Source organism: Hemiscyllium ocellatum, chromosome 37 (genome assembly GCF_020745735.1).
Source record: "Hemiscyllium ocellatum isolate sHemOce1 chromosome 37, sHemOce1.pat.X.cur, whole genome shotgun sequence".
Classification (NCBI taxonomy): Eukaryota; Metazoa; Chordata; class Chondrichthyes; order Orectolobiformes; family Hemiscylliidae; genus Hemiscyllium; species Hemiscyllium ocellatum.
In genome coordinates, this window is record NC_083437.1 from 27,106,920 (window position 1) to 27,130,342 (window position 23,423).

A 23,423-nucleotide genomic window follows, 5' to 3' on the forward strand; every position below is an offset into this window, starting at 1 on the left:
CAATGAGTATATGAGTTGGGAGGTCGTGTTGCCGCTGTACAGGACATGGTTAGGCCACTTTTGGAATACTGTGTGCAATTCTGGTCTCTCTGCTGGAGGAAGGATGTTCTGACATTTGAAATGTTTCAGGAAAGACTTAAGAGGATGTTGCCAGGTTTGGGGGTTTTGAGCGAAAGGGAGAGGCTGAATAGGCTGAGGTTATTTTCCCTGGAGCATCAGAGACTGAGGGATGAGCTTATAGAATTTTTTAAATCATGAGGGGCATGGATAGGGTGATAGCCAATTCTTTTCCCCAGTGGGGCAGTCCAAAACTAGAGGGCATAGGTTTAAGGTGAGGGGGGAACAACTTAAAAAGGGACCTGTGGTGTGACTTTTTCACGCAGAGGGTTGTGCATGTATAGCGTGAGCTGCAAGAGGACGTGCTGGAGCCTGTACGATTATAACATTTAAAAGACATGTGGATGGGGGTATGAATAGGAAGGGTTTGGAGGGATATGGGCCAAATACTGGCAAATAGGACGAGATTTATTTCAGATATCTGGTTGGCGTGGACGTGTTGCACCGAAGGGTCTTTTCTATGCTGTACATCTCTATGATTCTACGGTCTTGGTCTTTTGTGAATGTTGGGATTTTCTCTAGTGACCATTTCTATGATGAACATGAATAGTGATGAAGCTGTATGTGCCCTACCTGTCCTTGTCCACTAGATGCCTGAGCAGGTTTCATGTATCTGCAACTTTGTATAATAGCAATGTTCCCCTTCCAACTACAATTGCATATAACTAACTGATTCTTTATTAAATGTCAGAAAACTAGCAAAAGATCAGATTATTTTATTGATTAGTGTTATGATGTTTGGTATCCTTTTCTATTTATTTCAATGCAAGGGGCCTAACAGGGAAGGCAGATGAACTCAGGGCATGGTTAGGAACATGGGACTGGGATATCATAGCAATTACAGAAACATGGCTCAGGGATGGGAAAGTGATCTCCAGCATCTGCAGACCTCATTTTTTACTCGAAAGTGATCTCCAGCATCTGCAGACCTCATTTTTTACTCGAAAGAATTCTCTATTCCTGAGATGCTGCCTGGCCTGCTGTGCTTTGACCAGCAACACATTTGCAGCTGTGATCTCCAGCATCTGCAGACCTCATTTTTTACTCGAAAGAATTCTCTATTCCTGAGATGCTGCCTGGCCTGCTGTGCTTTGACCAGCAACACATTTGCAGCTGTGATCTCCAGCATCTGCAGACCTCATTTTTTACTCGAAATTCTCTATTCCTGAGATGCTGCCTGGCCTGCTGTGCTTTGACCAGCAACACATTTGCAGCTGTGATCTCCAGCATCTGCAGACCTCATTTTTTACTCGAAAGAATTCTCTATTCCTGAGATGCTGCCTGGCCTGCTGTGCTTTGACCAGCAACACATTTGCAGCTGTGATCTCCAGCATCTGCAGACCTCATTTTTTACTCAGGGATGGGCAGGACTGGCAGCTTAATGTTCCAGGATACAAATATTACAGGAAGGATAGAAAGTGTGACAAGAGTGGAGGGGGAGTGGCATTTTTGATCAGGGATAGCATTACAGCTGTGCTGAGGGAGGATATTCCCGAAAATACACCCAGGGAAGTTATTTGGGTGGAACTGAGAAATAAGAAAAGGATGATCACCTTATTGGGATTGTATTATAGACCCCCTAATAGTCAAAGGGAAAGTGAGAAATAAACTTGTAAGGAGATCTCAGCTATCTGTAAGAATAATAGGGTGGTTATAGTAAGGGATTTTAACTTTCCAAACACAGATTGGGATTGCCATAGTGTTAAATGTTTCGATGGGGAGGAATTTGTTAAGTGCGTACAAGACAATTTTCTAATTCAGTATGTGAATGTGCCTACAAGAGAAGGTGCAAAATATGACCTACTCTTGGGAAATAAGGCAGAGCAGGTGACTGAGACGTCAGTGGGGGAACACTTTGGGGCCAGCGACCATAATTCTATTAGTTTTAATATAGTGATGGAAAATGATAGACCAGATCTAAAAGTTGAAGTTCTAAATTGGAGAAAGGCCAATTTTGACAGTATTAGGCAAGAACTTTTGAAAGCTGATTGGGGGCAGATGTTCGCAGGTAAAGGGACAGCTGGAAAATGGGAAGCCTTCAGAAATGAGATAACGAGAATCCAGAAAAAGTATATTCCTGTCAGGTTGAAAGGAAAGGCTGGTAGGTATAGGGAATGCTGGATGACTAAAGAAATTGAGGGTTTGGTTAAGAAAAAGAAGGAAGCATATGTATGATATAGGCAGGATAGATCGAGTGAATCCTTAGAAGAATATAAAGGAAGTAGGGATATACTTAAGAGGGAAATCAGGAGGACAAAAAGGGGACATGAGATAGCTTTGGCAAATAGAATTAAGGAGAATCCAAAGGGTTTGTACAAATACATTAAGTTCAAAAGGGTAACTAAGGAGAGAATAGGGCCCCTCAAAAGATCAGCAAGATGGCCTTTGTGTGGAGCTGCAGAAAATGAGGGAGATACTAAAAGAATATTTTGCATCAGTATTTACTGTGGAAAAGGATATGGAAGATACAGAATGTGGGGAAATAACTGGTGACACCTTGCAAAATGTCCAGATTACAGAGGAGCAAGTGCTAGATGTCTTGAAACGGGTAAAGGTGGATACATCCCCAGGACCTGATCAGGTATACCCGAGAACTCTGGGAAACTAGAGAAGTGGTTACTGGGCCTCTTGCTGAGACATTTGTATCATAGATAGCCACAGGTGAGGTCCCGGAAGACTGGAGGTTGGCAAACATGTTTAAGAAGGGTGGTAAGGATAAGCCAGTGAACTATAGACCAGTGAGCCTGACCTTGCTGGTGGGCAAATTGTTGGAGGGAATCCTGAGGGACAGGATGTACATGTATTTGGAAAGGCAAGGACTGATTCAAGATAGTCAACATGGCTTTGTGCGTGGGAAATCATGTCTCACAAACTTGATTGAGTTTTTTGAAGAAGTAACAAAGAGGATTGATGAGGGCAGAGCAGTAGATGTGATCTATATGGACTTCAGTAAGGCATTCAACAAGGTTCCCCATGGGAGACTGGTGAGCAAGGTTAGATCTCATGGAGTACAGGGCGAACTAGTCATTTGGATACAGAACTGGCTCAAAGGTAGAAGACAAAGGGTGGTGGTGGAGAGTTGTTTTTCAGACTGGAGGCCTGTGACCAGTGGAGTGCCACAAGGATTGGTGTTGGGTCCTCTACTTTTTGTCATTTACATAAATGATTTGGATGAGAGCATAAGAGATACAGTTAATAAGTTTGCAGATGATACCAAAATTGGAGGTGTAGTGGACAACGAAGTGGGTTACCACCGATTACAACAGTATCTAGACCAGATCGTCAAATGAGCTGAGATGTGGCAGATAGAGTTTAATTCAGATAAATGTGAGGTGCTGCGTTTTGGGAAAGCAAATCTTAGCAGGACTTGTACACTTAATGGTAAGGTCCTAGGGAGTGTTGCTGAACAAAGAGACCTTGGAGTGCAGGTTCATAGCTCCTTGAAGGTGGAGTCACAGGTAGATAGGATAGTGAAGAAGGCGTTTGGTATACTTTCCTTTGGTCAGAGTATTGAGTACAGGAGTTGGGAGGTCATGTTGCGGCTGTTGGAATATTGCGTGCAATTCTGGTCTCCTTCCTATCAGAAAGATGTTGTGATACTCAAGGGTTCAGAAAAGATTTACAAGGATGTTGCCAGGTTTGGAGGATTTCAGCTATAGGGAGAAGCTGAACAGGCTGGGGCTGTTTTTCCTTGAGCGTTGAAGGCTGAGGGGTGACCTTATTGAGATTTACAAAATTGAGGGGCATGGATAGAGTAAATAGGCAAAGTCTTTTCCGTGGGGTGGGGGAGTCCAGAACTAGAGGGCATAGGTTTAGAGTGAGAGGGGAAAGATATAAAAGGGACCTATGGGGCAACTTTTTCATGCAGAGGGGGGTATGTGTATGGAATGAGCTGCCAGAGGAAGAGGTGGAGGCTGGTACAATTGCAACATTTAAAAGGCATTGATGGGTATATGACTAGGAAGGTTTTGGAGGGATATGGGCAGGTGCTGGCAGGTGGGACTAGATTGGGTTGGGATATCTGGTCGGCATGGATGGGTTGGACTGAAGGGTCTGTTTCCGTGCTGTACATCTCTATGACTCTATGGAACAGCAGAGAATATATATTGCCAGTTACATGTCTCACTCTCACTTGTGTACACTGTGCTTGTCTCCATTTTGGGACTAGCTTGAATCACAACATAAACTGGGCTGTCACTGTTTTAATATTGCTCTCCTGGGATACAATCACACGGTGATAAAACAGCTGACAGCTCAAAGGGATATACCTACCTGGGTATCATCTTCCCCATTAGAAATTAATTGGAATGAGTCTCCAGAGGGAATGAAGAGACACTTGTTATTGTGATGTGGAACTAGGCTTGGAGCAGATGGTGCTTTGGGGCGTTTATCCATGCTTAAACCATGCTAGAAACTAACTAAATGCAAATTAACTATTTGAACAATAAGAAGCTGAGTAAATAAAGAAACCCTGTGTCAGTAGAAAGCTTTAACGAACATGAGAAGTGGTTAGAAAAATGTAACAATAAATGTAATCCTTCAAAATTTGGATTAATAATTGAATTGAATTTATTGTCACATGTACCAAGGCACAGCAAAAAGCTTCTGAGTCTTGAGTAAGTATCTAAGGCTTGATGCAAATGAATGTATAAAAACATTGGGCTTGTGATCTTGTCTTTTGGTGGCATTTTTAGACTTGCAAGGTGAGAGATGTTGTCTCCAAAATAGGCTTTGGGGAGGGAATCTGTAATTGGATCAGACTGCTCTACACCAACATTGTCAGTGCAGTCTCAATCAATGGGTAGGAATCAGATAGCTTCCCAGTCAGATCTGGAGTCAGGCAGGGCTGCCCTCTCTCTTCTGCCTTGTTTGTGTGCTGCATAGATCCATTTGCCAAGTCCATCAGGAAGGATGCGAGCCTGAGAGGGGTGACTATTCCTGGCAGTGGGGGCCTGCAGGTTAAGGCCTCCCTGTACATGGATGATGTCGCCGTTTTCATCTTGGATCGACTGTCCGTGCACAGACTCGTGTGCATATGTGACCAGTTCAAACGGGCCTCGGGGGCCAAGGTAAACCGAGGCAAGAGCGAGGCCATACTCTTCCGGAACTGGCTGACCAATCCTTCATCCCCTTCACCGTCAGGACTGACCACCTGAAGGTGCTGGGTATTTGTTTCGGAGGGGCTGGGGCGTGCGCCAAGTCTTGGGTGGAGGGTATCAAGAAAGTGAGGCAGAAACTGGGCAGATGGAAGCTACGGTCGCTCTCCATTCCGGGTAAAAACCTGGTCATCAGGTGTGAGGCACTGTCGGTGTTCTTATATGTGACACAGGTCTGGCCTATTCCCAGAACCTGTGCCGTCGAAGTCACCTGGGCCATCTTCCATTTTATATGGAGATCAAATATGGCAAGGGTCCGAAAGGACTCTATGTTCAAAGCCCTGGGCAATGGGGGAAAAAACACACCAAATGCCACCCTCACCTTGTAGGCCACCTTTGTGTGTGGCTGCACCAAGCTATGCGTGGATCCCCAGTACGCAAACACAAAGTGTCACTACGTACTGAGGTTAACATAGAACTTAGAACATTACAGCACAGTACAGGTCCTTCAGCCCTCGATGTTGCGCTGACCTGTCATACCAATATGAAGCCCATCTAACCTACACTATTCCATGTACGTCCATATGATGACTTAAATGTACTTAAAGTTGGCAAATTTACTACTGTTGCAGGCAAAGCATTCCATACCCTGACTACTCTCTGAGTAAAGAAACTACCTCTGACATCTGTCCTATATCTATCACCCCTCAATTTAAAGCTATGCCCCCTCGTGCTCGCCATCACCATTTTTGGAAAAAGGCTCTCCCTGTCCATCCTATCTAACCCTCTGATTATCTTATATGTCTCTAGTAAGTAACATCTCAACCTTCTTCTCTCTAATGAAAACAGCCTTTCCCCGTAAGACTTTCCCTCCATACCAGGCAACATCCTAGTAAATCTCTTCTGCACCCTTTCCAAAGCTTCCACATCCTTCTTATAATGCAGTGACCAGAACTGTACACACTACAGTTTTGTACAGCTGTAGCATAACCTCATGGCTCCGGAACTCGATCCATCTATTAATAAAAGCTAAAATACTGTGTGCCTTCTTAACAACCCTGTCAACCTGAGTGACAACTTTCAGGGATCTGTGTACCTGGACACCGAGGTCTCTCTGCTCATCTATACTACCAAGAATCTTGCCATTAGCCCAGTACTTTGCATTCCGGTTACTCCGACCATAGTGAATCACTTCACACTTGTCCACATTAAACTCCATTTTCCACCTCTCAGCCCAGCTCTGCTGCTTATCTATGTCTCTCTGCAATGTATAACATCCTTCGTCACTATCCACAACTCCACCGACCTTAGTGTTGTCTGCACATTTACTAACCCATCCTTCTATGCCCTCATCAAGGTCGTTTATAAAAATGACGAACAGCAGTGGACCCAACACCGACCCTTGCGGTACACCACTGGTAACTGGACTCTAGGATCAACATTTCCCATCAACCACCACCCTCTGTCTTCTTTCAGCAATCCAATTACTGATCCAAAGTGCTATACCTCCCACAATCCCATTCCTCCGCATTTTGTACAATAACCTACTGTGGGGAACCTTATCGAATGCCTTGCTGAAATCCATATACACCACATCAACCGGTTTACTCTCATCTACCTGTTTGGTTACCTTCTCAAAGAACTCAATAAGGTTTTTGAGGCACAACCTATCCTTCACAAAACCGTGCTGATTATCCCTAATCAAATTATTCTTTTCTAGATGATTATAAATCCTATCTCTTATAACCTTTTCCAACACTTTACCAACAACTGAAGTAAGGCTCACTGGTCTATAATTATCAGGATTGTCTCTACTCCCCTTCTTGAACAGGGGAACCACATTTGCTATCCACCAGTCTTCTGGCACTATTCCTGTAGACAATGACGATTTAAAGATCAATGCCAAAGGCTCAGCAATCTCCTCCCTGGCTTCCCAGAGGATCCTAGGATAAATCCCATCCAGTCCAGGGGACTTATCTATTTTCACACTCTGCAGGATTTCTAATACCTCCTCCTTGTGAACCTCCAATCACACCTAGTCTAGTAGCCTGTGTCTCAGTAATCTCCTCGACAACATTGTTGTTTTCTAGAGTGAATACTGTTGAAAAATATTCATTTAGTGCTTCCCCCATCTCTTGACTCCACAAATAACTTCCCACAACTATCCTTGATTGACCCTAATCTTACTTTCGTCATTCTTTTATTCCTTAAATACCTATAGAAAGCCTTGGGGTTTACCGTGATCCTATCCGCCAACAACTTCTGGTGTCTCCTGGCTCTTCTAAGCTGTCTCTTTAGGTCTTTTCTGGCTACCTTGTAATCCTCAAATGCTCTAACTGAGCCTTCACATCTCATCCTAACATAAGCCTTCTTCTTCCTCTTGACCAGAGATTCCACTTCCTTCGTAAACCACAGCTCACGCGCTGTACAGCTTCCTCCCTGCCTGACAGGTACAGACTTATCTAGGACACACAGTAGGTTTTCCTTGAATAAGCTCCACATTTCTAATATGCCTATCCCTTGCAGTTTCCTTCTCCATCCTATGCTTCCTAAGTTTTGCCTAATCGCATCGTAATTGCCTTTCCCCCAGCTGTAACTCTTGCCCAGTGGTATACACCTATCCCTTTCTATCACTAAAGTAAACATAACAGAATTGTGATCGCTATCACCAAAGCGCTCATCTACTTCCAAGTCTCATTACCCAGTACCAAATCTAATGTGGCTTCGCCCCTTGTTGGCCGATCTACATACTGTGTCAGGAAACTCTCCTGCATACACTGGACAAAAACTGACCCATCTGTAGTACTTGTACTATAGTGTTCCCAGTCAATATTTGGAAAGTTGAAGTCCCCCATGACAACTGCCTTGTCTCGCTCACTCCTATTGAGAATCATCTTTGCTATCTTTTCCTCTACTTTTCTGGAACTACTCGGAGGTCTATAGAAAACTCCCAACATAGTGACCTCTCCTTTCCTGTTTGTAACTTCAGCCCATACTACCTCAGTTGGTGAGTCCCCAAACATCCTTTCTCACTCCTTGACCAACAATGCCACACCTCCCCCTCTTTTACCATCTTCTCTGTTCTTACGGAAACATCTAAATCCTGGAACCTGCAACAACCATTCCTGTCCCTGCTCTCACCATGTCTCCATGGTTCAACCTGTCCCCGGTGTTGCGAAGGATGGGCTTGGCCTTGCTGCCGCGGAACGCTCCAAGTAGTTAGACCGTTCCGTGTCACTTGTCTCCTTCGTAGAGAAATTTATTAAGAAAAACACCTTTGACCACAAGTCCATCAGGAAGTGGTCAGCACATAGTGTCCTTGAGACCCTTCGGGAAAAGGAGAGGGCGGATCCTGTCGAGCGGTTTCCTGGGCAGACTGTCAAAGTCATTTGGCAGAATGCCTCATTGCCAGAACTTTCCAACAAGCACCAAGACATGGCTTGGCTGGTGGTGAGAAGGGCTCTGCCTGTGAGATCCTTTATGTATGCCCAGACTCTGTGCCTCACCACATGCTGCCCTTGAGGCGGCTGCAGAGGGGATGAGACTGTCACACACTTTCCTTTGCCTATACAAAGGAAATCTGGAGACAAATGCAGTGGTGTTTGTCGAGGTTCGTCTTGAGCAGCTCCGTGACGCAGGACTCCATGCTCTACGGTCTGTTCCCCAGGACGCACACCGTGACAAACATCACCTGGGCCTGGAGGATCATCAACTCCGTGAAAGACGCTCTTTGGTCTGTCCGAAACCTGTTGATCTTCCAGCTGAAGGAGCTGACCTCGGCTGAGTGTTGCGGACTGGCACATTCCAAGGTCCAGGACAATATGTTGAGGGACGCGCTGAAGCTTGGGGCAGCTGCCGCCAAGGCGCAGTGGGGAAAGACCACCGTGTAATGTCTGCCTGCCAAACAACAGGGAGCCCACACAGTAAGTGGGCTCCGCCGATGCCTCAGCTAAATATATGCATAGTAAACGTACAGACCTGTATATACAAATGATCATCTCTATGCAAAGAAATGGAATGTTTACATATGTATGGCATGACCAGTTGTACAGATCATCAAGATATTTTTATGAATAAAGTATATTTTTGAAATAATTAAAAAAATTTTTAGACTTGCAAGATGATTTGAGATTTTTGGTTGGGAATAGAACAACTGCCAGTTTGGGTAATAAGTGCCAGTACAAGGAACCATGAGGACAAGTACAGCATGGGTCAGATATTAGAGTTAAATAACAGTGTCATCAAACATTCCCAGGGCTGGAACATCGTGGGTTTGATATAGAGTTAGTTTACTTTATGGTACCATCAAACATTCCCAGGAAAGGTACAGGAGTTAGATACAGAGGAAACCTCCCTCTACTCTTGTAAACTGAAAATAAAGCTCCTTCAACACTCTCCCCATCATACACTCCCCTGACAGGGATAGCAAGACTCTCAAATACTTTGAAAGTTAAAATGGCTTCATATAGCCTTTTTTTTTCAAAGCTTGAACATTGAAATTAGCAGGATTCATTTTCTGACTTCACACTTCTAGTGAAGTGGGCCTCGCTTGCTCACATTTGAAATAAAAACATACACTTTGCACAGCTTTGTGTCCGTGTAAAAGAAGCTTTCGAAAATCATTCCCATCCCACCTAAATTCCTGATATTTGTAATCTTCAACGTTGTACCTTTGATGGGTTACAGTTTTAATTATCTACATTTTTTTCTAATTTTTTTTCTGTCACCCTCTGCATTTTCACATGCAGTGTCCTGTTACAATTGAAAATAGAATATAGACCATCACAGAGCTCTTCAGCCCTCGATGTTGTGCTGACCTGTGGAACCAACCTGAAGCATATCTATCCTACACTTGACCATTTTCATTCATATGTTTATCCAGTAAGCATTTAAATGCCGTTAATGTTGGTGAGTCTACTACTGTTGTATGCAGTATGTTCCACTGGCGGCACAGTGGCTCAGTGGCTAGCACTGCTGCCTCACAGCACCAGGATCCCAGGTTCACTTCCAGTCTCAGGTGACTGTCTGTGTGGAGTTTGCATATTCTCCCTATGTCTGCGTGGGTTTCCTCTGGGTGCTCTGGATTCCTCCCACAGTCCAAAGATGTGTGGATCAGGTGAATTGGCCATGTTAAATTGCCCATTGTGTTATTCAGAGGGAAATGGGTCTGGGTGGGTTACTCTTCGGAGGGTCGGTATGGACTTGTTGGGCCAAAGGACCTGTTTCCACACTATAGGGAATCTAATCTGATTTAAAGCTATGTCCCCTCATGCTAGACATGGAAAAAGGCTCTCACTATCCACCCTATCTAACCCTCTAATTATCTTGTATAAATATGGGCTAATGAACAATTTATCACTGTTCCTGCTAAAATTTGTATTGATGTGGACAGTAAAAAAAATTATCCATGTGTATGAATATTCCCCTATCTTTTTAATTTTTATTATGATTTTAAATATGTTTAATTGTCTCCTCTTGTAATTCAGAAGGTTGATCCAGCGACACATACATCAAGAAATTTCCAGATTGGAAGTTTTCTAAGTTTTAAAATGCCTGGTCCTAATAAGGAAATGATTCAGAATCAACAGTTGGCATCAGTGTCCCGCAGAGAGACAGACAAAAACTAGTGATAGTTTCAATCTCTGATACAAAAGCAAAATATTGCACTTGCTGTAAATCTGAACAAAAAGCATAAAATGTTGGAATGCTCAACAGGCAGTACTTGTGGAGAGAAAAACGGAATTAACATTACTGGTAAGTTAACTCTGTTTCTCTCTCTGCAGATGTTGTCATACCTGATGATTATTTCCACACTTTTTAAATTTCTAAGTTCTGATCCCAACCATCAATCCCTGCTGCTGGAAGAGTGTGTTTGAATGTTTGTATTGGATTAGGAAAGCTTTTATATTTGACTGTGCTGCTTCTGATGGGTAAATACTTTGTTGACACATTAGCTTTGCCTTGTGCACAAAGATTGCTCATGAAGCTCAATTGCCATAGGAGCCTCCTTAGAACAAAACCTTACATCAGGAAAATGTTAACATCATCAAAAGAAGGGTGGAGTAATGGCAGGGAGGGGCTGGAATGAAAAGAGGCTAGAAAAATAATAATTGTTAGTAAACACACAGACCATTTCTTTTTGTTTGGTCAGCACATACCAAAATCATGACTCATTTCTATCTTCACCACACCCCTTGTTAGCATAATACTTCACTTATTCAAACACTGAATGTCACTGTACTTTGTTTGCCTACATTACATATTTCAACATGTTTGCAATCCCAGTCTCCATCTCATTCAATGGGTCCAGTCTTTAAGTTAAAATATAATATGAATTATTGCTAATGATTTGCTTTCCCTCCCAACACATTTCTTTCTTTGAGGAGAGCTTTGGAAATGTAAACTGTTATTAGTATTGTTGTCCAGTCCAGATGCTCACTGCCATAGCCAAATGAACATGACAAGGAGTTGGGAATTTCTAACAGGTATACTGGACCATAAAAGGGATAACTTTAAGAAAAACAGCTTCCAGCATGAAGTATTACTTGTTGAATAAGTTTGTCGTGAACTTTGTGCTTACTCACCACCTTTTCTGTCAACTGAAATGACAAATATGTTTTGAACCAAGACAAAAGTCAATTTTTTTCCTGCTTTTTCTGTGAAATGTTTTGGGAGAATTAATTAAATAAGCTATTACTGAATGTTCACCAATAAGCTCAGCTTGTCATGTTCCTGTCTTAACCCTCCTCGCAATCAGATTCCCGTTCACTGGGTTTTGCAAATTTAAGAGATAAATCTTCAGGCCACACACATCCCTTATCTCGTGAATATCTATACATACAGATGAGGAATATACCTGGTTTGATCCCTGTGTATCAATTACTTAGCTGATTTGTACCAGTGTAGCAATGAGGACAGTTCAGTTATTATGTCCACACTCTCACAATTGACAATTTTGCTAACACCTGCCATCCTAACCACGTGGATAAGGTATTAGAGCTGATTAATGCTCATGAATTCTTGCCTGTCTAAAGTGAATGTGTGCTTTGATGAGGGAAGAAAACTGCACACAACTCATTTCACATTGTATGTCACTTATAATACTGTAGTAGTACTGAAACGGACTCCAGACTTGCAACAAAAATGAAATGAAGCATAACAGAGGTACAGTTTAATGCCTCTCCCATCCAACACTGCATTATAGCCCCAATTGTTTTCCCTTCTCTCCTGACTATGATGTGGTACATTGCTGTGGCTGCCTGTTTTTCACTGCTGTCTTGTCCATGTGGCCATTATTCCTGTGAGGATAAGCAGTGAATTTGGGAGGCTACTCAACTTTGCAGACTGTCAAGGCTGATCCATAGTGTGTCTTCATCTACATATTTTGCAGGAAAGTATTGTACTGTGTGCTCAGGAGTTATAATCTAGGCTATCCAAAACCAGGTTGAGTTTATCTAGAGTGCTGCAATAGCTGCCTGGATTAAGATCAGTTACCTCAGCCTGGAGCAGAGATCATTGATTGGGTCGTTCTGATCTACATGATTCAGTACTACAAAAACTGCTACTGTTTCTTTGGAGTTGTTTAACACAGATTTTCATGAATTATTTTTCAGAGATATTCTCTGAGATTACAAGAGTGTTAGCTCATTTTGTCTTTTATTTGTTATAGGGGGAGCTGTCAAGTGAGGGCCAGGATCCAGTGACAGTTTTCGATTTCCTTACGCAGACAAAGACTGAATATCCCTTGGACTATTCTTCAATACAGAACACACACTTGGGAGGACATGGAGGAGCTGATTACTATCTAATGGACAGCTTCATACAGGCTGTCGCTGTAAGTATCTAACAAAATATTTATGCTACCTCATCATCTTTTATTTCATTCTGAATCACTGATCCCTTTCAAGGTTTATATTTTTATTGTGATATCTACAATAGTGGTTGCAACACAGAAGAAACTATTTGGCCCATTGTATCTGTACTGGCCTTGTTAAGGAGCAATTCACCTGGTGTCACCTCTCTCACTTTTTTTTTCAATTGTGTCACTTTCAGAAAATAATTAAATTCCCTTTGAAAATTGATCCTGGCAGTGCCATACCATCAGACTGTACATTCCAGATCCTAACCACTTGCATGAAAAATCTTTTCCGCATGTCATCATTGCTTCTTTGGCTAGTTATTTCAAATCGGTCCAAATGCATTAAGTGTTAGTTTTGTTCAGTTCATACATTCTTCGCCTTCCATAGGTTTGAGGTTATTTCACAGTTCTGCAGCCTGTGTCTTGACTTGCACCACTTCCCATTCCCTTATCATCCTGTCTCTGCTGACCTCCTTTGGCTTCCAGTCACAAAATATCTTGATTATAAAACTTTCATTTTATTTTCAAATCCCTCCATGACCTCACCTTCCCTAACCCAATAACATTAGCCAGCCCTACAGCTCTGCAAGATACTATTTGATAAGATGCTGCATTGCACATCAAACTTAGGAGCAAAATTAGAGTTTATGGAATAACAGGGACTAAGAACTTTCAGACTTCGTTGAGTGACAAGAAACAGAGATTAGCAAGTGGCTAATGGTTATTTCTTGACTGAAGGAAAATTGATAGTGAAGTTCCCAGGAGTCTTTTATTCAGAGTTTTGCTGTTCCTGATATATATAAATGACCTAGTGTAGAGAGCATAATTGCAAAATTTGCAGATGATGTGAAACTTGCAAGGGCTGTGAACTGTGAGGAATACTGTGCAGAACTTTGTTAATCATTGAAGGAGCAGAATATGTTGCAAGCACAGTTAATATAGTACCCAACATTCGAGGCTTCATCAATAGTGGCTGAGAGAAAAAGCAATGAAGTTACATTAAATTTGTATAAAACAGTAGTTTGGCCTCAACTTGAGTACCGGTATCCACTTTCCGGGCATGCTGTGAATCTTTTAGAGATGATGCAGAAGAGATTCACAAGGATGCTTCAAGAAGCAGAACTTCAGTCATGTCAATACACTGATGAAGTTGGCACTGTTCTCCTTGGAGTAAAGAAGATTGAGAGGAAAATTGGCAAAAGAAACAATGGTAACAAGAATAAAAACATTTTCATGCAGCAAGTGGTTACAGTCTGGAAAGACCTTTTTTAAAATTATTCATTCATGGAAAGTGGATGCTGCTGACTGGCCAGAATTTATTGCCTATTCCTGGCTGCCTTGGAGAAGGTGGTGGTGAACTGCCTTCTTGAACCACTGCAGTCCATTTGATGTGGATACACCACAGTGCTCCTATGACCAGGATGTTGACCGACTGAGACTGACGGAATGGTGATATATTTCCAAGTCAGGATGATGAGTGGCTTTGAGTGGGACCTGCAGATGGTGGTGATCCCGCATATTTTCTGCCCTTGGAGGAAGTGAGGACTGCAGATGCTGGAGATCAAAGTCGAGTGTGTTGCTGGAAAAGCACAGCATCCGAGGAGCAGGAGAATCAACGTTTCGAGCCAGAGCCCTTCATCAGGAATGGTCCCAGCTCAAAACGTTGATTCTCCTGCTCCTCGGATGTTGCCTGATCTGCTGTACTTTTCCAGCTGCGCACATTCTACTATTTTCTGCCCTTGTCATTCCAGGTGACAGTGATTGTGGATTTGGATGATATTGCCTTAGAGAGCCTTGGTGAATTTCTGCAGTGCATCTTGTAGATGGTATACACTGCTACAACTGTGTATTGCGAATCTAACAAGTGAATGTTTGTTGATGTAATGCTAATCAAGCAAGCTGTTGGTATCAAGCATCTTGAGTGTTGTTGAAGCTGCACTTGCTCAGGCAAGTGGGCAGTGTAGTGATTGTAATGATGTCAGCCTGGTAGACCTCTTGGAATATGAATTACCTGATTGGTGCTGTTAACCTGCTCCAGTCAGGAGGTCCTGGTTTACAGATATAAACAGGATTGTCAGAGGTTCTGTTCACTCTGAGAGCTGGCTCTGAGGAAGCCGGACGAGTGTCAAGTACTGTGCATGTGTAAATAAGGGGTGACTTGCTGACAGGATACCGGCCTCTGTGCATTTATTCAGGGAGTACTTCATCATTCTCTTGACTTGTGCCTTGTAGATGGTGGACAGGAGATGGGGAATGCATTACCTGCTCCTGCACCTACAGTGTACATACATATGTATGTATGGTTAATCCAATTCAGTTTCTGGTCAATGGTAGCCCTCAGCATGTTGATAGTGAGGGATTCAGTGATGGTAATAATATTGAATGTCAAAGGACGATGGTTAGGTACTTTCTTGGTGGAGACAATCATTACCTGTGGTGCGATGTAAATGTTACTTCCTGACAGTGTGATGGATGAGAGTTTAGTTGCGGGATCAAGAGGCATCTGGATTATTTTGTGAAAAGAAGAATGTACAGCCTAAGGAGAGAAGATAGAAGTGTGGTACTATGTGAATTACTCCTTCAAAAAGCCAGTGCAGACATGGCAGACTGAATAGCCTCCTTCAGTGCTGTAACTATTCTATAATTCTACAATTTTAGCTTGTTTGGTGCCAGTATGTCTTGTACAGCCTGAAGCTGAAAATGTGTTGCTGGTCAAAGCACAGCAGGCCAGGCAGCATCTCAGGAATAGGGAATTCGACGTTTCGAGCATAAGCCCTTCATCAGGAAATTCGAAACGTCGAATTCCCTATTCCTGAGATGCTGCCTGGCCTGCTGTGCTTTGACCAGCAACACATTTTCAGCTGTGATCTCCAGCATCTGCAGACCTCATTTTTTACTGTACAGCCTGAAGTTAATTGCTCCTACATTGGTGGCAGTGTCTTCAGTTGCCTAGATCCCAAATTCTTGAATTCTGTCCCTATATTCTCCAAACCTCAACCTTGCTTTTCTCCTTTAAGACACTCCTCAGTAGCTACTACATACAGCTCCATTTTATATATATATGAAAAACACTTTTAAGAAAATGTCAGCAAGTCAAATCTTGCTCAGTTGTGATACAGCACTGCCCCCTAGTGGTTCCTTTTATTCGGTGCACATTCTGATTCCCATTTGTATCATTTAACTCTCTTACTGTTGAGCTTTAGTTTGACTTTGAAATGCCAGAGTTTTCTTACCTGAGCTGAACATCTGGCCTGTAAGTTTCCCCTGACCTTGAAAGAACACTTGAACATTCCATGTTCCCCATCCACTGAACATTGGCACATAAATGCAATCCAATGGGAATTAAAAACAGACTCTTCCTGCTGACCAAAACAGTGATAATAGACTGGTCCTATTCTAGCAAACTACTATTGATCAGAAGTGCACTACATTGAAAGTCATTTGAAGGGCATATAGTGATCTTGCAATGTTAAGAAACAATCATGTTTAAGCAATATAATTAATTCATTGCTTAAAGTGCAATTTCACTGTTATTACACCCAGATCCAGTACTTCATCATAAATCAGAATTATCTTTTCAATTTATTCTTTGGATGTGGAAATTGTTGGCAAGGCAGACATTTATTTCCCAACCCTAGTTGCCTTTGTCAAGTTGATGTAGTAAAAAATGAGATCTGCAGATGCTGGAGATCACAGCTGCAAATGTGTTGCTGGTCAAAGCACAGCAGGCCAGGCAGCATCTCAGGAATAGAGAATTCGACGTTTCGAGCATAAGCCCTTCATCAGGAATAAGAGAGAGAGTCAAGCAGGCTAAGATAAAAGGTAGGGAGGAGGGACTAGGGGGAGGGGGGGGGGGGGCGATGGAGGTGGGATAGGTGGAAGGAGGTCAAGGTGAGGGTGATAGGCCGGAGTGGAGTGGGGGCGGAGAGGTCAGGAAGAGGATTGCAGGTTAGGAGGGCGGTGCTGAGTTGAGGGAACCGACTGAGACAAGGTGGGGGGAGTTGATGTAGAGAGTGCTTCTTGAACAGATGCAGCCCTTGTGGTGTAAGTGCTTCCACAGAGCAGAGAGGTACAGAATTACAGGATTTTGAGCCAGTGACAGTTACAAAAAGGTGATCCATGACTGACTGAAGGTGACATGTAATTTGGAGGCCACAATCTCTCATCACACGTAACTCAGGTCTGGAAGGACCAAACCTATAATCTTACAGATGCACCATAAAAAGTGTTTGATTTAGATGCATCGTGGTTTGGTAAGGCAACTGTTCTGCAGGACCATAAGAAATTACAGGGAGTTGCGAACATAGCCCAGTCCATTATGCAAACCAAGCTTCCATCCATTGGCTCCACCTACACTTCTTACTCCCTCAGAAAGGCAACCAACATCATCAAAGACCTTTCTTACCCTGGATATAATCTTTTCCAACCTCTTCTGTCAGGCAGAAGATTCAAAAGCTTAAACACATGTACCAAGAGGTTCAAGAACAATGTCTTCCGTACTGTCATAAGACTTCTGAATTTCAAATCTAATGTTGATCCTTTTTGTGCACCTTCTTTGCAGCCATAACTTTGAATTCTCAGTTCTATTACTCTATGATCTTTGTATAGTGTGATCTGCCTGTACTGCACACAAACCAAAACTTTTCATGGTACCCAGGTACATGTGACAATAACACGTCAAATCAATTGAAAATCAAATAATTGTACTGGAAAATATTTTTCAGTTCAAACAGATGTTGCAAAACATTCACATATCCAGCATCACATTATTGAAATTCAATCACAAGCTCACAACATAGGAACAGGAGAAGACCATTCAGAGAGATCATGGCTGATCTGTGGCCTACCTTCATATCCCTTAATACCTATGCTTAACAAAAATTTACTGATCTCAGATTTAAAACTAACAATTAATCTTGCATCAACTGCCATATGTGAAAGAGAGTTCCCAATCTCTACACACCCTCTGTGTGTAGAAGTGCTTTCTCACAAGTGTCCTGAATGGTCTGGCCCTAATTCTAAGACTATGCTTCCCTAGTTCTAGAATCCCCAGCCAGTGGAAATGGTTTACCGTAATCTACCTGTCTGTTTGTATTAATATCTTGAAGACTTTGATCAGACCACCCTTTAATCCTGTGATGATGTTACTCCTTTAACAAGGTTATGTTGTCCTTGTTTCTTTTTCACAGAGGTTGTAAAAGACACAGACTCTGAAAAGTCTAAGTTTGAACGGTTTTTGGGTCAATTTGATTATTGCTAACAAATACTGTCTCAGGCAAAAAGGCTTTCAAGTTTTTAGAAAAACATTTGTACAATGAGAGGAGAGTGGCCCGTTCTCCCTGCTCAGCTTGTCTCTGGTTTGATTTGGTTTTGGCAGTCTAGCTTTTAACTGAAAGTGACTATCAGTTTTAAAGTTGTTGGACTCGAAGAAGCAGGTCCATGCTGATCCTGTCTCTTTGCCATCTCTCTTGTAAGAACCTTTTATGCCAAGGATGTTTATGGGGATTGTTGCAAGTATTTGGAACAACATCATTAAGTTGGGATGATTTGTTGGGCTTTCGGATAGGTTAAGTTTAGGGTGTAGTTTTGCTCGCTGAGCTATAGGTTTGATATCCAGATGTTACATTACCTGGCTAGGTAACATCATCAGTGGCGACCTCCAAGTGAAGCTTGTTAGGTTTGTTAGTTTTTGTTTGAGAGTGTTGGTGGGTTTGTGTGCTACTACGATTCCGAGGGGTCTTAGTAGTCTGGAATGACTTACTTGTCATTTCACAACAAACTCGCATTCCTAGAAATCACAGTCTAAAGAAAGGACAACAGAGAACTACAAACCTGCGTATACAGAAAACTGACAAACACTGACCAAATACTTAACTACACCAGCAACCATCCCAACACACACAAACGAAGCTGTATCAGAAGACTATTACAACGAGCCACCACACACTGCAGCACAGACAAACTTCGGAAAACAGAGGAGAACCACCTATAACAACGTATTCAAGAAGAACGGATACTCAAAAAATACAGTCTGCAGATTCCTCAAGAACAAACCATGACAAGCAGACCAAACACAGCCAGAAACCCTAACCACCTTACCATACATCAAAGAAGTTTCAGAAATGACAGCCAGACTACTAAGACCCCTCGGAATCCTAGAAGCACACAAACCCACCAACACTCTCAAACAAAAACTAACAAACTTAAAAGACTCAGTACAACCCATTGACAAAACCAACGTCATCTACAAAATTCCATGCAAGGACTGCCACAAACACTACGTAGGACAAACAGGAAGAAAGTTAGCCACCAGGATACACGAACACCAGCTAGCCACAAAAAGACACGACCCTCTCTCCCTCGTAGCCCTACACCCGGATGAAAAAACCTACCATTTCGACTGGGACAACACATCTATCCTGGGACAGGCTAAGCAAAGACATGCCAGAGAATTCCTAGAGGCCTGGCACTCCAACCACAACGCCATAAATAAACACATAGATGGCATCTAGATCTATCAACCCCTCAGAAAACGAACAGGAAATGACATCACCACAAACCCCAGGAACCCCATCCAGGAGAAAGATATAAATAGAAAGCAGGAGACAACAGCTTCGCTTCACTTGGAGGTCGCCACTGATGATGTTACCTAGCCAGGTAATGAAAGGTCTGGATATCAAACCTACAGCTCAGCGAGCAAACCTACACCCTAAACCTCAACCTGAGCTACAAACCTTCACAAACCTTGCAGAGGTTACGTTTTTCAGTATTCTGTTCTCTTTTATTTGAGTTTCATTTGGTAATCTTGTAAATAAATTCTGTTTTGTTTAAAACTAAGTGGTTTGACCAGCTGCATTACTCCTGGAATATCTGCATTATACCTGCTTAAAGCAACTAGCAAAGTTAAGGTCTGGGCCACTTTCTTGAAATGTTTTGAGGGGGTCTGGCCTGGTCCATAACAACCTTCTAAATTCTTGAGAAAACAGACGTAATTTCATAGAATCATAGAATCTGTACAATGTAGAAACAGGCCATCTGGCCCAAAAGTCCACACTGACCCTCTGAAGAGTAACCCACCTACAGCCATTCCTCTACCCTATTATTCTGCATTTACCTCAACCAATGCACCTAAGCTACACATCCCTGAACACTATGGGCAATTTAGCAAGACAATTTTTCAAAGTGTCTTTTAAATTATGTTAATGTAACTGTCTTAGCCACTTCTGCTGGCAGCTCATTTCATATGCATACCAGCCTCTGTGCAAAAAAAAAGTTGCCCACAGGCTCCTTTTTATTCTTTCCCTTCTAACCTTAAACTGATGACCTCTGGTCTTCGATTCCCCTACCCTTGGGAAAAAGATTGAATGCTTTCACCCTATCAATGCCTCTCAAACTTGTATATTCAGATCACCCCTCAGTCTCCTATGCTGTAAAGAAAAAAGACCGAGTTTGTCCAACCTCTCCTTACAACTCAGACCCTTGAGTCCTGGCAACATCCTTGTAAATTTCTTCTGCACTCTTTGCAGTTTAATAGCATTCTTCCTATAGCAAAAGGTGACTAAAACTGAACACAATACTCCAAGTGCGGCCTCACCAACATCCTGTACAACTGCAACATAATTTCCCAATTTCTATACTCAGTGCCCTGACTGATGAAGGCCACTGTGCCAAATGCCTTCTTCACTGTGATTCCACTTTCAGAGAACCATACACCTAAACTCCAAGGTCCCTCTGTTCCACTACACTCCTTAAGGTCCTACCATTCGCCATGAAACTCCTACTTGATTTGATTTTCCAAAATGCAAGATGTCACACTTATCTATATAAAACTGCATGTGTCATTTCTTGGTCCACTTTCCCAGTGGATCAAGATGCTGCGGTAATTTGATAACCTTCCTCACTGTCCACGATACAACCTGTTTTAGTGTCATCTGCTAACTTACTACACATGCCTTGTACATTCTCCTCCAAATCATCGATATTGATAACAAACAGCAACGTGACCAGCACAGAGTTTGTTTAATCTCTCCTGATAACTTAACCCCTGAAGTTCAGGTATCATTCTTGTAAACCTACATTATATCACTCCAAGGCCAATATACCTTTCCTAAGGTGTGGCAACTAGATGTGCCCACAGTATGCAAAGTGCAGAATATTCAGAATTTTACGTAATTGCAGCATATCATCTTCTTCCATATACTCCAGTCATCTAAATATAAAGGCCAGCATTCCATTAGTTACCTTGATTATTTTCTGCACTTGTTTGTGTTATTTTAAACATTTATGCACTTGAACCCTCAAGTATCTTAGATCATCCATTGTCTTTAGCTTCATACCATTTAGAAAGTACCTTTATCTAACCTTTTAAGGCCCAAAATAGGTTACCTCACACACATTTATATTGAGCTCTATCTGCCATAATTTTGCCCATTCACCTAGTCTATCAATATCCTTTTATAATTTTATGCTGGCATTTACAATGTCTACAATGCCACCTAACTTTGTATCATCAACAAATTTATATGTATGATTTTCTATGCCATTATTCAAGTTGTTAATAAATAATGTGAATAATTGAGGTCCTAAAGTGGATACTTCTAGGACATCACTGGTCACATCCTGTCAATTTCAGTACCTACCCATTTTCCCTACTTTCTGTCGCCTACCACCCAACCAATTTCCCAGTCATGTCAGTAATTTCTGTGGGCTCATACCTTAGTTAATAGTCTCTTATGTGAGACTTTATCAAATGCCTTCTGCAAGTCCATATAAATAACAGCCATAGACATTCCCTGTGTAACTTGAAGGGGACCATCTCCCCCCAGATTCTCTCATCACACATAAGTCATCCTTACCACTTATGGCAGCTTTACAGTAATAGTGTGTTGGTGCAACAAATTCAGAAATGCTTCTAATGGAGATAACATCCCTTGAGCCCAATAGACCTGATGGCACACAGTATAGGAACAGTGGTGCAAGTGGCATCTGTAATAATTCAAATTTCTGCTGGATGTCCTAATTCTATCAGCAATGTAGAAATAATGATAGGAAAATATTCTTAATCCAACCCCCTTCCCATTACCTCAAGAATATCCAAGGTCAGGGTCACTAATCATGAGATATGGAAGTGTGAACCGATTCCTTTTTACATGAGAACAAGGATCAGAAGTAGACAGTTCAGCTCCATGAGCCTGTTTCACCATTTAATATTATATTGGCTGAACTCTTCTTTCCTGCTTGCTCCCCATAACCCATTTACCCATTACTGTCTATCTCCTTTTAAATTTTTTCAGGATACTAATATCCACTGCACTCTGGGAAGTGAATTCCATGGATTCACAGCCCTTTGAGAGAAGTAATTTTTCCTTAACTCTATTTTAAATCTGCCACCCGTTACTTTAAAACTGTGGCCTCTCATTCCAGTTTGCCCCACAAGGAAAAACATCGTTTCTACATTTACACTGTCAATCCTGCTTAGTATCTTGTATACCTCAGTTGGATCTTCTCTCATTCCTCTAAACTCTAGTCAGTATAGGTCTAAACTGCTTAATCGCTCCTCATTAGAAAAGCAATTTATCTCTGGAATTATCTGGTGAACCTTTTAAAATAGACATTTTTGTGAAAATGTTTGACTGTCCTCTTCAAGATATTGCATCTCATGAAGTATGGTTCCATGTACATGATATTCATCCAACTCCTCATTCAAGTGACCATTTGCTACAAATGAACCACGATAGTGAGTGTTAGAGGAATATTTAACTATGGAGCTTGGTTCCAACTTGACGCCATTCCTAAGCTCATGCAGTTTCCAAAAGAGATCACCGGATGATGTTAAAACAATGTCTCAGCTGACTTACTCAGCAGATGCAGTGCTTGGTGTGTTCATATTTTTCAATAGTACTCAACAAGAAATTGGAAACTTAGAAACCTGACAAAACTGTTTATTTCCAGCTACATATTAAACTCAACCTATTTAGACAGATCACCATGGACAGCTTTGCTGAAAAGCTTGATCATGCTGTCTCTGGTCATTGAATAATGACCAGAACCTGGAACTCTCTGATTTTTCTCTTTCTCAGCCCATGACACTAACTTCAGTTATAAGATCTACAAATGTACAGTATCATATCTTTGCAGCAATTGTGAGATTCTCACTCCACCATTTTACAGCAGCCACCTCCATGCATTCTCCAGCCTGATGTAAAACAATAGGTAATATGCTCCAAGTGACTTTGGATACTTACACTTAAACAGTGAAAGTATATTTTGCATATTGTTCAGTGCTTTATGGAATTGCTCTTGTGAAGCCTTCCAATGTGCAACTTTCCTTTCCTTTTTCTTTTGTTTCACAG

At 42.0% G+C, this 23,423-nt stretch overlaps 1 protein-coding gene across 8 annotated transcripts in view; it reads left to right on the plus strand.

Moving 5' to 3' along the window:
• The window catches only part of zgc:154075 (uncharacterized protein LOC556929 homolog), a 270,435-nt gene that overhangs the window by 235,077 nt on the left and 11,935 nt on the right, over positions 1 to 23,423 (plus strand). For all 8 annotated transcript variants that reach the window (XM_060852421.1, XM_060852418.1, XM_060852417.1 and 5 more), the window contains one exon: positions 12,883 to 13,047. In XM_060852421.1, the coding sequence (XP_060708404.1) occupies positions 12,883 to 13,047 (165 nt within the window). The remainder of the gene's footprint in view (positions 1 to 12,882; positions 13,048 to 23,423) is intronic.